This window comes from Schistocerca piceifrons, chromosome 3 (assembly GCF_021461385.2).
Source record: "Schistocerca piceifrons isolate TAMUIC-IGC-003096 chromosome 3, iqSchPice1.1, whole genome shotgun sequence".
Classification (NCBI taxonomy): Eukaryota; Metazoa; Arthropoda; class Insecta; order Orthoptera; family Acrididae; genus Schistocerca; species Schistocerca piceifrons.
Window position 1 is genome coordinate 701,748,180 of NC_060140.1, and position 17,776 is coordinate 701,765,955.

General features: G+C 41.5%; 1 protein-coding gene across 1 annotated transcript in view; it reads left to right on the forward strand.

Moving 5' to 3' along the window:
* LOC124789379 overlaps positions 1-17,573 on the forward strand; it is a 95,589-nt gene extending 78,016 nt beyond the window's left edge. The window contains exons 3-5 of the mRNA XM_047256713.1: positions 8,480-8,629; positions 16,519-16,574; positions 17,370-17,573. Coding sequence (XP_047112669.1) covers positions 8,480-8,629; positions 16,519-16,574; positions 17,370-17,385 — 222 coding nt within the window. The 3' untranslated portion in view covers positions 17,386-17,573. The remainder of the gene's footprint in view (positions 1-8,479; positions 8,630-16,518; positions 16,575-17,369) is intronic.
* The last annotated feature ends 203 nt before the right edge of the window (positions 17,574-17,776 follow it).

Genomic DNA, 17,776 nt, shown 5'->3' on the forward strand with positions numbered 1-17,776 from the left:
CAGACGAGTGTAACCCTTATGTTTGCGTGGTAGAATAATGGTGGTGTACGCGTGCGTGGAGAACTTCTTTGCGCAGCAATCGCCGACATAGTGTAGCTGAGGCGGAATACGGGGAACCAGCCCGCATTTGCCGAGGCAGATGGAAAACCGCCTAAAAACCGTCCACAGACCGACCGGCTCAACAGAACTTGACACAAATCCTCCGGCCGGATTCGTGCCGGGGACCAGCGCTCTTTCCCTCCCGGAATATCTTCAGGATACTTTTCATAGTTGAAAAACAATCTATTTCATTTCATTTATCGCTGGCTGACAGCTGGTCTGGAAGTCTACGTCAACCCATGGCATCCCACTCACGTTCTGCGGATGACAAACCAGGTAACAGGAAGTAATGAGTCTGTACATTCGTCAAGGCATTTGTGATGTGAACTGTACATTATGCCACTACAATATACCGTTTGGTGCCCTGGTCTGAAAGGGATGGCAGCGAGGTTTAACATTCTTGCCACATACTGAAAAGTGTTTGTATACTGAATACGCATTTAAAAGTGCAATAATAAAATCGACTGTTCTCTCTTCTGACTTAGGATTAAATAATTGAACGTGTCTTGTACAATACCCGCTATAACTACTGTATACGATTAAGAAGCCGTGCAGTGCGAAATAGAAAATTGAAAAACGGAAGAAAACTAGGCTGGGAATCAAAATCTCGAACTCGAGTATCCAACGCAAAAAACTATCCACTCCAGTAACTCGGCAGCACAGAAACGCAGTATTAAATGAAGAAAAACTTCCCATTGAAGTATCTCGACAGCGCAGAAACACAGTATTGAATGAAGATACTTGTCACACATGTGAATACAGTGTTGGCAAGTTGCCTCTCTTTGACGTCAGTTTTCTACCGAAAATAGGCACGGGACGACATGTTTGCTGTCCATACGCAGGGAATCCCGATGTGGCGTCCGAGTGCACGAATTTTGGCAAGCCACGGCACTCCACCTAATCCAGTCCTCGAGTAGTGCTGTTACCACGTATCATGTGGAAGGAACTCTGGTAGAGGTTAGAGTATACGAACAGCAACAGAAACGGGAGTAGGATTCATTATATACAGGTAGAGGTAATTAGCATAGAGAGGGTGTTACAATGGACATTTCAGTAGTTGAGTTTTCCTCATCAGAATTGACAGGAAACCAACATCAATAATAATAGATAAGGTATACATGCCGACGTCACAAGCAGAAGACGGAGATATGCATTCTCTATATAAGGATTATGAACGGATAATTCAATATGTAAAGGGATGATTGGATTATCATGAGGGATTGAAATGAAGTTGTAGGGGAAGGAATAGAAAACACAGCTAAGGGCGAATACGGACTTCCTTGTCAGATTGAGACGGGAGAAAGCTTAATTGGTTTCTGCAACAGATTTCAGCTAGTAATAGAGAATACACAATTCAAAATTCACAAGACGAGGAGGTATACTTGGAGAAGGCCTACAGACATGAGACGATTTCTGCTGAATTACATCATGGTGAGAAAAAGGTTGCGTAAAAAATATACTGGACTCTAAGGTATAGCTAGGAACCAGACGTAGGTGAAGAGGAGGCTAAAGTTTAAGAGAATCGTTCGAAAGAATAGATGTGGAAAGAAGTGGGATGTTGAAGTACTGAGGGATGATGAGACACTTTTGCAGTTTTCTAAGGCTGTAGAAATCGCGATAATAAATATCACACTTGGGACAAATGGACGCAGCTAAAAATGACAACCGCGAAGAAACCTCGGGCAGCAGAAGAAATACTTAACTTGAGTGAGAAGATTGAAATACAGAAATTTTCAGGGAGAAAATCCAATACTGCCGTATAAGGCACTTAGAAATGAAATAAGCAGAAGTTACAGGAAAGTCAAGGTGAAATAGCTACAGAAAGAAGCGAAGAAACCGAAAAGAATGATCGTCGTAAAGATTGATTCAGCATATAGAAAAGTCCAAGCATCCTTCAGTGAAATTAAAAAGCCAGGGCATCAACAGTAAGAGTGAGAAGGGAATTTCACTGTTAAATGCAGAGAAAGGGCAAATAGGTGAGAAGAAACACTGAAGACCTCAGCGGGAGAGAACTTGCCTGACGGCATGGTAGAAGAAGAAACGACAATCGATAAGCAAGACACAGATAATCTAGTATTAGCGTCAGATTTTAACAAGGCTTTGGAAGACTTTCGACGAAATAAGGCAGAAGGAATCAATAACATTCCTTCAGAATTTCTAAAATTATAATGGGTAGTTCAACCGAACATCTATACAAGGTTTTCTTCAATGTCAATAAACTTCACCAACAGCTGTGTATTTTAAGATATTTTATTTTATTCTGAAAGCAACCAATTTTGGCATTTCATTTTGCCTTCTTCATTCCCCACACGTTTTTATCCAAATAACCGAACTTGTCGTATAGCGCCATAAATCACTGGATATCGTTTATTTACATAAAAGCATATGGGACCTTAAGATCGAAAAATGAAATGCCAAAACCGGTTGCTTTCAGAATAAAATAAAATACCTTAAAGTATACGGCTGTTGGAGAATTTATCGACATTTAAAATTTCTTACCAGCCAATGTACCCTGGCCATGATGGACCAACAGAGATTTATACATGTTGTCGTATAGTTTCCATGCGACTGGTAACATACCATCAGACTTTCAGAAAAATTTCATCCACCCATCCCAGAAGATGGCAAGGGCAGACAAGAGCAAACGTTATCGCTCAGACTACTTAAGAGCTGAAACTTCCTGGCAGATTAAAACTGTGTGCCGGACCAAGACTCGAACTCGGGACCTTTGCCTTTCGCGGGCAAGTGCTCTACCAACTGATCTACCCAAGCACGACACACGCCCCGTCCTCACAACTTTACTTCTGCCAGTACCTCGTCTCCTACCGTCCAAACTTTACAGAAGCTCTCCTGCTAACCTTGATGAACTAGCAGGTTCGCAGGAGATCTTCTGTAAAGTTTGGAAGGTAGGAGACGATGTACTGGCAGAAGTAAAGTTGTGAGGACGGGGCGTGAGTCGTGCTTGGGTAGCTCAGTTGGTAGAGCACTTGCCCACGAAAGGCAAAGGTCCCGAGTTCGAGTCTCGGTTCCGCACACAGTTTTAATCTGCCAAGAAGTTTCATATCAGCGCACACTCCGCTGTAGAGTGAAAATTTCATTCTAGAAACATCCCCCAGGCTGTGGCTAAGCCATGTCTCCGCAATATCCTTTCTTTCAGGAGTGCTAGTTCTGCAAGGTTCGTAGGAGAGCTTCTGTAAAGTTTGGAAGGTAGGAGACGAGGTACTGGCAGAAGTAAAGTTGTGAGGACGGGGCGTGAGTCGTGCTTGGGTAGCTCAGTTGGTAGAGCACTTGTCCGCGAAAGGCAAAGGTTCCGAGTTCGAGTGTCGGTCCGGCACACCGTTTTAGTCTGCTAGGAAGTTTCATATCAGCGCACACTCCGCTGTAGAGTGAAAATTTCATTCTAGATACTTAAGAGCTGATTCATCGAAGATACTACACGAACAGTACACAGAACAGCGAAAAATAAAATTGAGGATCTATTAGATGACGATCTGTTTGGCTTTAGGATAGGTAAAGGCGCAAGAGATGAATTCTGACGTTGCGATTTATAATGGAAGCAAAGCATAAGGAAAAAAGAACATATTCACAGAATCTATCGATCGAGAAAAAGCGTTGAACAATGTAAAATGGTGCAAATCGGAACATAGGACAGGACAAAGATCCAATTGGTCGGAGTGAAAACGCTGTAATACCGGGATGCAGTTTTTCGACCTTCCTGTTCAGTCTATGCACAGAACAAGAAGTGACGGGAAAAAAGAAAGATTAAGAGTAGGATTAAAATTCAGGGTGAAATTAGCTGATGACATCGCTGTCACCAGTGGAAGTCAAGCAGAATTATAGGACCTATTGAGCGGAATGAATATTCTAATGACTTCAGACTATGGATTGACAGTGAACCGAAGAAAGGGGACAGTAACGAGGAGTAGCATATATACGGTCAACGTAATATCGGAGTTGATCATAAAGCAGTAGACGGAGTTAATGAACTCTGCTATCTTGGAAGCAAAATAATCTATGGCGGAAGAGGCAAATAGTACATAAAAAGAAGACTAGCATAGAGAAGTGGAGAGTTCCTGGCCAAGTGAAGTCTACTGGAATCTAACATAGGTCTAAATTTGAGGAAAAAATTTCTGAGGATGTATGTTCGCAACACAGCATTGCATGATAGTGACTCATGGACAGTGGAAAAACTGGAAAAGATGAGAATCGAAGTGTTTGAAATTTAATGCCATAGAAGGATACTGAAAAGCAGATGAATCTGTAAGATAAGGATATGGGAGGTGTTCCGCAGAGTCACACTGGCAACAAGGGACAGACAAGACACGTGTTAAGACATGAGAGAGTAGCTTCCGTCATACTAGAGGAATCTGTAGAAAATGAAGACTATAACGGAATACAGGGATTGGTATACATTAAAGAAATAATTGAGGGTACAAGGTCAAGTACTAATCTTGAGATTGAGAGCTGGTTGCATGGGAAGAAGTCGTTGCGGGCTGCATCAAACTAGGCAGAAGTCTAGCGACTTAAAATTACATTAAAGAAAAAAAAACTCCTTTCCACATATTCTATATTTGAAGTAAATAATAATTATTTATTCTTTGATGACTATAACTTTGGCACAAAAAATTATTATATAGCTTCGAATCTCTTTGAATCTTTATCAACTGAAATAAGACGTCTGATAGACAGCAGCAGGCTTTTGAAAATCGCATAAAAGTTGTTTCTCCTTTAAAAGAAATTCTTCATTATAAAACAGTTATTAAATTGCTATAAGTACTGAATAACGTTCCCAACATACGGCAACGTTAATAAAGTTGATGAAGTGTGCAATAGCTGTCAGATGATGAATACCAAGCTTCGACACTGATCTTGAATAAGATTGATGAAATAGGTAACTAAATAAATAACTGATAGTATTGTGTGAGTGGTTAGCCCTGTAAAGCGTTTCTATATCACTTTTAGGTTGTGGACTTAAATTTTATTTGCGGAGTGTAAGACAAGCCACTCAATGAAAACGCCTGGTATTTATGCTAATAGCGCAACACGGCGGATGATGTGGTTGCCTTGCTGCAGGCTTGAAAGGCGGCAAACAGGGTTTTAGAGTATTGCATAGACAATATTTTGAACGAAAGAAATGAATACTCAACCAGTGCTGGACATCACATTTGAAGAGAATATGCCGGTTTCGTCTCAAAACGTAACAAATAACATGATTAAAGACAGGAGCGAGAAATATAGCAGTTCTCACGATATTTGTGACAAATGTGCAAGTTCTTCGTCAGAATCTAAACCAACTTAGAAGACTGTACTATGTGCGAGGACTATCTCGTACACTGTCCTACTCTCAACCTGTTGTTAGTATTGCTCACTATCATCGACCCATAAGAGATCGTTGTCTACTCTGTTGACATTGCCTTCTTATTACTTTCCGATTGTTGCCCCCATTGTAAGACGATGAATCTTTCCGTACTCTGGAAGAAAAGTCCGGTATTAAATTTCCGTTGACTTTGTGATCACTATACGCGAAAAATTGCGCAGATACGGAGAAGGAAAATGCCGTAACCTGGTTCAAAGAGCCATCTCGCGATTCACGTTAAATGACGTAACACGGAGACCGCACAGCAATCAGGTTTTTGTATTTTTTATATTTATGTTACATGAAGTTAAGAACTGAAATAACGATCAACATCAAAAATTCTCAAGAAATTCGACTTAGAAGTTTATCGAGTGTCTTTAATAACCTAGTATTTGTTCATTCTTTCGGAGGCACAGTGTGGCTATGTGATGGAATCCTCGGTTGCCAGTTAGACGGCCCAGTAACGATTCTGGGATGGCGTAAGTTTTTAAACAAAGGTGTAACAAGTTCTACGAGCATTTACATGAACTGTAAAATACATGAAGAAGAATACTTTCATTTGTAGTGTTTCTCATTTAAACTACTTTTATTAAGAATAGTTTAGTGAAGATCTGAAATTAAGAATATATATTTGCTATGAAAACTGCGTTTAGTGCGCATTATGTAATTAGAAGTAAGAAGTTCTGCATATTTCATGAAAATTACAATTAGGTGTTTTAATTAGCATACGCTTTAGGAATTGTAAATTTAAATGACGTCGGTAGTCGAATTGAAAGGGAAAAATGAAAAAGTAACCAAAGCGAGACTCGAACCAGCAATCCAGTGATTACCAGACTTGACCGCTAACGACTTTTTTCCGTCTATATGTGTTTTACGTACACTGTAATTTTCGCAGAACTTGCACATTTGCTTGCATCTCAGAATCTAACCTGGGCCAGCCAAATGGCAGACGAGCATTCTACCATAGAGCCACACTGGTTTCTTCGAAATAATGAAATTGTATTAGAGTGTTAAATACTCTTGAATAACTACAAAGTCTATTTTCTCGAGGATATAAAAATACAATTTCCGTGTTGTCTCCGAGATAGATTATTTAACGTGAATCGCAAGGTGGCTTCTTGAACCAGGCTAATGCGCTTTCTTCTCCATGTTTTTCTCGTCTAAGTTTGTTTATCGAGTATAATGATGAAACAGTCCACAGAAATTTAATATCTAATTTTCTTTTTTAGAGTATGAAAGTCGTACAATGGAGGAAACACTTATTCGGAAAGCGAGAAGAAGACAATGTTAAAAGAAAGTCAAAGATACCTTTTACGGGTCGATGGAGTGAACATTAATAACATGAGGTTCTGAAAAGTGTAGTGGGCAAGATAGTCCCCTCAGGGTCCACGTTTTTCGTTAGTTGTTTGAGGGCAGATGGGACAATGTAAGTGATAGAAGGAAGAGGTAAAGGCTGTATATAGTCGTATTTAAGAGTGAACCTGAAATAGTGGACGCGGACCAAAATAGAAGTATACAGCTCGTTTTATATTGCACGGTACATAAGGAGCTCTGTCCTTTTTTTATAAGTTGGTTTATTTTCTAACGAAGAACTTGCGCCTTTGTCATAAATATTGCGAGAACAGCTGTATTTCTCGCTATTATGTTAAATTAACTTATTTGTTACGTTTTGAGACACAATCGTCATACACTCTTTAACTATTATATCCAGAAAGTTTTATTTTTCGTTTATGTCGTCCAGCGTATTTTCTATGTAGCATTCTACAAACTTGTTAGTCGCCTCTTCAATCCCGTAGCATGGCAACCGCATCAACCGTAGTGTTGCGCCGCTAGCCTTATTACCAGGCGTGTCCATGGAGTTCCTTGGTTGGTTGGTTGATTCGGAGGAGGGAACCAAACAGCAAGGCCGTCGGTCCCATTGGATTAGGGAAGGATGGGGAAGGAAGGCGGCCGTGCCCTTTGAAAGGAACCATCCCGGCATTTGCCTGAAGCGATTTAGGGATATCACGGGGAACCTAAATCATGGTGGCCGGAGGCCTGTTGGTTTGAACCGTCGTCCTCCGGAATGCGAGTCCAGTGTCCTAACCACTGCACCACCTCGCTCGGTATCGAGTTCCTTACACTCCGCAAATTAAATTCCAGCCCTTAGTCTATTAGTGAAACGATTTACAGGGTAAATGATCCATACACCGCTTATCAGCTATTTACTTAGTTATCTATTTCGTAAATCCTATTGAAGATAAGAGCTGAAACTTGATATATATCATCTGAAAGCCGTTGCACACATCATAAAAATTATTAACTCGACGGTATGTTGGACACTTAGGAGACAGTTATTGACCACGTATTGTAATTTAATAATTACTTTATAATGCAGAAGGTATTGTCAAGGAGAAACAACTTTTATTTGCTTTTTAAAAACCACGTACTACTTGTGACACGTACGTATTTCCGCTGGTCAGAGTTTTGTAGCTACTTAATCCTTATTTTCAACAAAACAGTAATCTCCAAAAAATATAGATAATTATTATTTTCTTCAGCTACAGAATATGTGAAAAGAACTTTTTACAGTTGTTAGAGGTCTGAGTTATTTGATATAGCTCGGAACTAATTCATCCCTTGTAGCAACCGTCTCAGAGTAGTATTTGTACTCCGTGCCCTCAATTACTTCTTTAATGTATCGCCTGGCAATCGAAGCCGGATTACCCTCGTGGCAGGTGAGCCTTCTACGACAGACCCACGGTGCCTGTAGAAAAATGGACCTCTTCCTAGGGTGTTACAGACACTATAAAAATTTCAAAACCTATATTCTCGACAATTTTTGAGAGTTGTGTTGAGCTGCGTAATAAAACAACGGAAAACACTATACTCCACTATTTCTTATTGTTGTCGTATTCGTATTTGCTACTGTTTTATTGTACATACTACGTCAGCCTAAAACTCTGGTGTGACTGAAAAACATCTTTACACACGTGCTTCAATTTCGCAGAGGTTCAGACTGAGGTTGGACATTATTTGTTTCAGGGTATTGACGTGAGCAATTCCCCAACGCCGACCAGCGTCAGTACAAACTCCAGCAGTGTGTCGGACTTCACAACTGAAGCCCCTACATCCACTACAGTTCCGACAACAAGGAGCTCAATGTTCTCCAGGATAATCAATGATATTTTCCAGGTAAGCCTAGCGATCATGTCTGAGTGTTTTCCGCTATACGATTTCATACGTAATATTTTTGTTCTAAGTACCTGCCGTTAAACATTAAAACGTCAGTGTACTGTTTTCAAGTGTCGTCATTATCAAACTCCATTTCCCACAATGTAGGTACTGTCAGTGATAAGCGATCAAGTAAAAATTAAAAATAGCTGCATAAACGAAAAAATTAATTTCAGTTACTTTGCCGCCAAAATACAGCACTTAACGTCTGTATAAGTGGCGTACATTTTTGAATACATACCAAAAGGAAACTGAAATATAGCAATACAGAGAGTAGATAAATCCTAGAGAAAGAAAACAAAATTTTAGTAATTTTCATTCCCCCGGTGGAAAAATGGCAAGTAATGACTAGGTTGCCACTTATCAGAATTTGGCTTACAGTCCAAAATAAATTTTTGTAAGGCAAGGGTTTGGGTTCACGCATGCCACGATGTTACTGCGGTGTGGAAATCGTGATTGAGAGGGCGTCGGGTAACTGTTAGTGACGAGTCTGGTTACGGAAACACTGGAAAGAATTTTATGTTAAAGTGTGTTTCAAGACGTGTCGGTACTTTATGAGCTGGTACAGGATCAGATACTTGTGTATGGAAGGCTTGAGAATCGCATGTCATCTAAGCATTCAGAAGTAGTAATACAACTAACGGAAGGGTTGAGGCACTTTCTGCGTTTGAAAGGGCGAGGGTGACGTGGATAGGGGTTCCGAGATTTAGTTACAACTTTCAGCCTGTTAATGGAAGCAGATGTGTCTATCTTCGAACCGAGCGAAGTGCCACAGTTGTTAGCACATTGGACTCATATTCGAGTGACCGATTATTCAAATTCGCGTCCGACCATTCAATTTTATGTTTTCCGTCTTTTCCCTTGATCACTCAAGGTAAATGCTAAGATGATTTCTTTGAAAGGGTGTGACCGTTTTCCCTTCCCATCGTTAAAAAATCGACGGGTCCTTCCTTCTATCCTATGATTTCTTTCCATGCATTGTGTATTAGGCTTCCTAGTCAGTCTTTGGTATGCCTATCGAGTATTGTCTCAATTATATGACTGGATTTTCTGCCACAAGGGTCACAGTTGACAGTAGCTTACGGGAAGTCTTCTAGTGAAACAGAAATGAAACCTAGAGTTCCCCAAGGAAATGTTCTCCGCCCTCTGCTGCTCCTGATCGATATAAAAGAGTTATGAAACCATCTGGGGAGCCCTCTTAGATTTTTTATATATGATGCTGTTATCAGAAGCTCGAAAGAAATTATAAAATGATTAAGACAAGATATCTACTCTACACGATGCGAAAAGTGGTGGGTGACTTGAAAAAAAAGTGAGGTTCTCTACGTGAGTACCAAAAAATTCCGTTATATTTCAGTTACATGAGATTTAAAGGTTGTCGATTCAACTCAATACCTAAATATTATAATTGCGAACGACTTAAATTGAAACAATCACATAGAAAACACAACGCTTAGAAGATGCGACAAGTATGTTAAAAAGACTGCCTACTTTTCAATTGCCTGTCCTCTTCAGGAGTACTGCTGCGCGATATGGGATCCTTACCGGACATGACTGATGGAGGACATCAAAAAAGAGGATTTTGGGTGACAGTCATTAAAACAAAAGTGTTTTTTGTTGCGGTGAGATCTTCACACGAATTTTCAGTGAAGTAACGCCCGTCTTCACATTAGAAATAACCATCCCAAAAGAAATGAAAGAAATCAAAGGTCACATTCGAAGATACAGGTGCCCATTTTTCCCACGTGCTGCATGACTGAGGAAAGGCCGAGAGATAGACTACAACTGCTTCCATCTGCCAAGCACTTAAACGTGGATTTCTGAGTAGTCACGTAAACGCAGATGGAGATTTTCATTTTAGGAATTTTAATCTCTATGTACGTGAACAAGACCGTCGGGGATAGACAGAGGAATCGAGGGAACAATGTTCGGGCGGTTTTTTTCTATAGTTAATTCCTGCGTTTTTGCTGTGTTGCACCAGTTGATGAAGTGGTTGAAGCTGAGCTGGAGAGTTCGTTTACATTAAAAGGAGGGTTAGAAAGTGGCGCACAGAAGCAAGGGTAGGAAATGGGATCGTAGATTTATCAGAGTAGTAAGTAGGAAATCAACATAGATAGTGCAGTAGAAAGTGAATACAGACTGTATACAAAGTGTGTTTAACGCTGAAGACAGCAGAACCTAAACACACCTCCGTAATTACACTAGATGCATTAAAAACTTTCTTTCTAAAAAATTATGTCATCTCTTGGGTATCACTAAATATTATGTCCACGCAATGGAAAAAATATGGAAACATTCTTTAGAACATCTCTCAAACGCGTGTTGTGAAAATTGTTGAATAGTTCGTATTTTCAGGGATGGAAATGTGTACCGTTTTATCATTTCGATATATCAATCGGTGCTTCAAAGATAAAAAGTAACATAAGCTACAATCCAGCTGCAGGAGAAAGGAGGGGGAGGCGAAAATAAGGAAATCACCTTAATTTTGCATCAGTAACATCTGTACACTTTTTTGCTGTTTCAGTCGATTAAGTAGCTCTCTTCAGTTTTATCGGAGTACCCGATTCTTGTCAGACGGTATAAAAAGTTTTCGATAAAAAAAAGAGAAGCAAGGAACAACTTGCTGCTGCTCTGGCTGTGCAACTGATTGGACACCAAAATGATATCAAAAACTGACTCAACTGTTTTTATTAAACTATCACTAATTGTTTACCTGCAAGTTAGAGAACTTACAGTTGCTCCAGTTTCTGAACATTTCAAGTCAGCTACTCACAGAGAAAGGTAAGGGATGTTAAAGAATGATGGCGAATGTAATAAGCGCATTGAGGTGAAAACTTTACTGTGAGATAAGAGAATATGGAGGACGGCATCATACCACACACAATGTTTGTGACTATAAATAAACGCAGAAAATCCGTAGCGCGAAGGATGAACGAATCCCATCCAGCACGTTTAAATCCGTTAGAAGATGTTCGTTGTGGTAAATATCGATAACTTCTATTCCCATCGGGTAGGCAAATTCAGCGTCGTTGTATTTATTCTCTTAGTTATTCGAGGCGCTCACACAACGTACATCACATAACATCTAATTCCAGCTCTGTCCATTTTTTCTCCTGCCTATTTTCCAGAATTAATATAGCGCCATGGAAAGAGTGACTAAAGTAAATTCACGTGACAGTACTGACAACATTGGCAATCCATGGGAACAGCGGAACAAGTGTGAAAAATTCAGAGACAAAAAAGGCAAACAGTATTTGTCAACCATACTTACATAGTCGTTAGAAACTATGTTAGCGATGACTCGAGCTTTTGCTAACCGTTCGTGCTGTCATCAAGTGCTGAAAAATAGTTGCCTGTCTATATCGAGATCAATTTGCAGAGGTAGGCATACTATGTTCAAGCATTAATGAAGAATTGAAGCTGTTCAGATTTCAGGTTTTTTTATTCAACAGTCATGGTATCTTTTATTTTTCGTGGGTAACTAGAGGTCAAGTGATAATTTCATTTCCTCTCGATTTGCTCTTTTTTTAATGTTTTCACCATGTCTTAAGATCACTCAAAACTTGTTCTTCTATGTTTCTGCCTTGGAAGCCTCCTAAATTTTAAAGTTCGTTTTACAGTTACCTCATTCTGGTGCTCCTTCTGATTTTGTGTTGTGTATTTCTAAGAATTTTGTAACTTCCCGGATACTGGTTGTTGATTTCATTTCCCAGAGATACCTGAACGTCTATCTTCTCATCCCATTGTCCATCATCCTGCTTAAACACTCAAAAAATATCAGTCTTCTTTTCCTTATTTTTTTGTTTCACTGCTCTTAGTTTCCAGGAGTCTTTGCTACTTATAGAATCTAAACTTTTTTCATGTATCTTCCAATATTTCTAGTTTGTTTGGTTTACAATTCAGTGGCAGACATTCACTTCTGTAGAGGCGTTCTGATTTCACTACTGTGTTATGATACATTACTTTTACGTTTTTTCAAATGCACGTTTTATTGTAAACATTTCTTGTCATTCGAAAATGAATTTTATTCTGATATCTGCTCTAGTGGCATCACTTTAAAGAGTGCGGGCTGTATTCCTGCATCTGCATTTTCAGATAGTATAGCAAAATAATTTGCAAATGTCAAATAGTTGACTACACGTATCATCAGCATAAGTGGGAAAAGTTTGTTGATGTACTTGTCTTTTTTTCATTACAAACATTTAGGTACTATTTGTTGCAACACACAGTTGAAGAGGCCCGGGCATACGCCATCATCTTATCTTATACCAGCATTAATTTCACACAGCTTAGAAATACACTCCTGGAAATGGAAAAAAGAACACATTGACACCGGTGTGTCAGACCCACCATACTTGCTCCGGACACTGCGAGAGGGCTGTACAAGCAATGATCACACGCACGGCACAGCGGACACACCAGGAACCGCGGTGTTGGCCGTCGAATGGCGCTAGCTGCGCAGCATTTGTGCACCGCCGCCGTCAGTGTCAGCCAGTTTGCCGTGGCATACGGAGCTCCGTCGCAGTCTTTAACACTGGTAGCATGCCGCGACAGCGTGGACGTGAACCGTATGTGGAGTTGACGGACTTTGAGCGAGGGCGTATAGTGGGCATGCGGGAGGCCGGGTGGACGTACCGCCGAATTGCTCAACACGTGGGGCGTGAGGTCTCCACAGTACATCGATGTTGTCGCCAGTGGTCGGCGGAAGGTGCACGTGCCCGTCGACCTGGGACCGGACCGCAGCGACGCACGGATGCACGCCAAGACCGTAGGATCCTACGCAGTGCCGTAGGGGACCGCACCGCCACTTCCCAGCAAATTAGGGACACTGTTGCTCCTGGGGTATCGGCGAGGACCATTCGCAACCGTCTCCATGAAGCTGGGCTACGGTCCCGCACACCGTTAGGCCGTCTTCCGCTCACGCCCCAACATCGTGCAGCCCGCCTCCAGTGGTGTCGCGACAGGCGTGACTGGAGGGACGAATGGAGACGTGTCGTCTTCAGCGATGAGAGTCGCTTCTGCCTTGGTGCCAATGATGGTCGTATGCGTGTTTGGCGCCGTGCGGGCGAGCGCCACAATCAGGACTGCATACGACCGAGGCACACAGGGCCAACATCCGGCATCATGGCGTGTGGAGCGATCTCCTACACTGGCCGTACACCACTGGTGATCGTCGAGGGGACACTGAATAGTGCACGGTACATCTAAACCGTCATCGAACCCATCGATCTACCTTTCCTAGACCGGCAAGGAACTTGCTGTTCCAACAGGACAATGCACGTCCGCATGTATCCCGTGCCACCCGAAGTGCTCTAGAAGGTGTAAGTCAACTACCCTGGCCAGCAAGATCTCCGGATCTGTCCCCCATTGAGCATGTTTGGGACTGGATGAAGCGTCATCTCACGCGGTCTGCACGTCCAGCACGAACGCTGGTCCAACTGAGGCGCCAGGTGGAAATGGCATGGCAAGCCGTTCCACAGGACTACATCCAGCATCTCTACGACCGTCTCCATGGGAGAATAGCAGCCTGCATTGCTGCGAAAGGTGGATATACACTGTACTAGTGCCGTCATTGTGCATGCTCTGTTGCCTGTGTCTATGTGCCTGTGGTTCTGTCAGTGTGATCATGTGATGTATCTGACCCCAGGAATGTGTCAATAAAGTTTCCCCTTCCTGGGACAATGAATTCACGGTGTTCTTATTTCAATTTCCAGGAGTGTAGTTACGTTCCCTATCAAATTTTTCTATAATTTTGAAAATCTTTATGATTTGACGGGAAAATTATCTAGAAGGGTTTAAATCAAGACATTAGCTCCTACGAAAGGCTACTACATCGCTTCAGTTTCATTTTACACTACGAGGAAAAAACATTATTGTGACTGACATCATCACCCGAGTCGAATATGTGACACAGACGTCATGCCGATTCCAGTTACTATAGAGTTTCTTGTCACAGCAATCATGAATTCCCAATTTTGTAAGGAGCACGTACCGCGATTATTAGTTATAATAAAAATATTTGATGCTTCAGAAAAGGCAGATCCCACTCAGAACAGACACTCAGTTTGAAGTATACAATCCGTCGCAGACTACTGAAATCCAAAGACATAGTTAAGCTTTTTTGGAAGAAGGCACTTGACGTTGTTGACAGGGAAACTCTCGACTAAACTGACTAATCTAATCCGTGAAACACCTCGTATAGACCGACTTCAAAAGTAAAGTAGGTGATTATACACTCCTGGAAATTGAAATAAGAACACCGTGAGTTCATTGTCCCAGGAAGGGGAAACTTTATTGACACATTCCTGGGGTCAGATACATCACATGATCACACTGACAGAACCACAGGCACATAGACACAGGCAACAGAGCATGCACAATGTCGGCACTAGTACAGTGTATATCCACCTTTCGCAGCAATGCAGGCTGCTATTCTCCCATGGAGACGATCGTAGAGATGCTGGATGTAGTCCTGTGGAACGGCTTGCCATGCCATTTCCACCTGGCGCCTCAGTTGGACCAGCGTTCGTGCTGGACGTGCAGACCGCGTGAGACGCCGCTTCATCCAGTCCCAAACATGCTCAATGGGGGACAGATCCGGAGATCTTGCTGGCCAGGGTAGTTGACTTACACCTTCTAGAGCACGTCGGGTGGCACGGGATACATGCGGACGTGCATTGTCCTGTTGGAACAGCAAGTTCCCTTGCCGGTCTAGGAATGGTAGAACGATGGGTTCGATGACGGTTTGGATGTACCTGTACCGTGCACTATTCAGTGTCCCCTCGACGATCACCAGTGGTGTACGGCCAGTGTGGGAGATCGCTCCCCACAACATGATGCCGGGTGTTGGACCTGTGTGCCTCGGTCGTATGCAGTCCTGATTGTGGCGCTCGCCTGCACGGCGCCAAACATGCATACGACCATCATTGGCACCAAGGCAGAAGCGACTCTCATCGCTGAAGACGACACGTCTCCATTCGTCCCTCCATTCACGCCTGTCGCGCCCTCGCTCAAAGTCCGTCAACTGCACATACGGTTCACGTCCACGCTGTCGCGGCATGCTACCAGTGTTAAAGACTGCGATGGAGCTCCGTATGCCACGGCAAACTAGCTGACACTGACGGCGGCGGTGCACAAATGCTGCGCAGCTAGCGCCATTCGACGGCCAACACCGCGGTTCCTGGTGTGTCCGCTGTGCCGTGCGTGTGATCATTGCTTGTACAGCCCTCTCGCAGTGTCCGGAGCAAGTATGGTGGGTCTGACACACCGGTGTCAATGTGTTCTATTTTCCATTTCCAGGAGTGTATTTTATTGTATTTCTGGGACTCGGATAACAAATAGTGTCATCCCCGTTTTCGACTTCCTAGCACGTCGTCATGACCTAATTAAAAATATTTACACTGTAAGTTATGTATGAACGAATTTCATCAATTTTGTAATCAAATATTGTTACCCAGCATATGAATAATTGTATTACCTGAAGCTAAAAAACGTGTTGTTCTGCATGAAAACGGTAAGCTAAACGAACACTAACAGAAGAAAGGCAATGACGTCCTGATAAGCAGTTAAACCTAGCTACTATCTGATAAGTGCAAGCCAGCAGAAAGAGGAACCCAAACAGAGGAAAAGGTGAAAAGCAAAGAGTAGGGACATTATAACACATTGGAGAATACTTCTAAATGGGTTTTGTTAAGGAAATTGCTAGGTTCATTTAATGACTTTTTTAATTAATATATGTAAAAACATGTAAAACGGTAGTTACTTTATCACAACTGTCCGTAGTTTCGATCTCGGCTTCTGATTAGCCGTTTGCACCCTTAACTATGTTTCCTGGCTGTGTGCTGTTGCAGATCCCCATCACCGTGCTGCGAGCGGTCAACAACCTGCTCAACAACTCCTTCGGCAGGTCAGCACGCTCCTCCTGAGCAGTTCGCCCACAACTCGACGTCCATGGACGCCATGCAACAACTCGCCATTGCCTGGCGAACGACCTCAAAATGGCATGAACGATGCTTAAACACTCGTTAAATGTATGGGAGAAAAGTTTTAACTAAGTCAATGTTTGTATGGGCACCGCAGGCTTTTCAGCTTGCAACAGGGAACTCACGCGACCTCACAATCTCACAAGCTATTATACCACTTTGAAAAACTTGCTCTAAGAATGTTTCGTAGAAAGATTATTAAACGGTATTTTTGTGTAAATGTTCTCAATGTTATGTAACATTTCCCTGATCCCTTGCACTGACTGTTGATCAGTTTTATTTTATTTTGGAGGCAAATTTAATTTCAGAAAAATACATCATTCATGCCGTTTTGACTAACATGTAACACTCAAATAGTGGAAAATTGTATATCATAAGAGTATGCAGTAAACACAATTTTTTTTGCATGTCATCATCCATTAGTTTCATTATCATTTAATTTTTGCATTCATTTTTCGTCGTACCCTGTCATTCATTCTCATTAAAGCTATAGACTGGAAACTAAGTAAACACAAAGTCACTCGACTCTTATTGTTGATGGAAGTGTGAAATTTTAGTTGGTCCACCACGTTTTCAGCTTAGATAACTATATAAACCATTTAAAACAATAGACTGTTAGAGAGGCAAATGCCGTCGCTTAACTAACACAGACAATTCGCTATGAAATTACATAAAACCTTATCAGAGGAGTAAACCAAACCATTGTCTCTTTTTTACAGGTGCAATCTGCAGTAGGTAATATTTTCAAACTTCGTTTGTTAGGGACAAAAATAAAATGAAATTATTTATGAATACTGAATTATTTATTAAAAATTACGATTAAAAATATTTTTTTATGAAAATAAAATTGGTTTTAGACATGTAAGATTTTTTCCACTTTCACTGATTGTAATAAATAATAAATATTCAAAATTTGAAATTATTATCAGTGTTGTCAGAACTGTATTACTTCTCAGTACTGATTCTCTTCACCACTGTTTACCTCACTTCCATGATATCACTAGTTTAGAAGGAGTCAACAACAAACGAACAAATGGAACCTTGACATTGGGCATTGTCGCAACATTACTTAGTCTCTTCCTGATGTATTATTTACCAGCAGACTTGAGTCAATAGATTTTCGTTC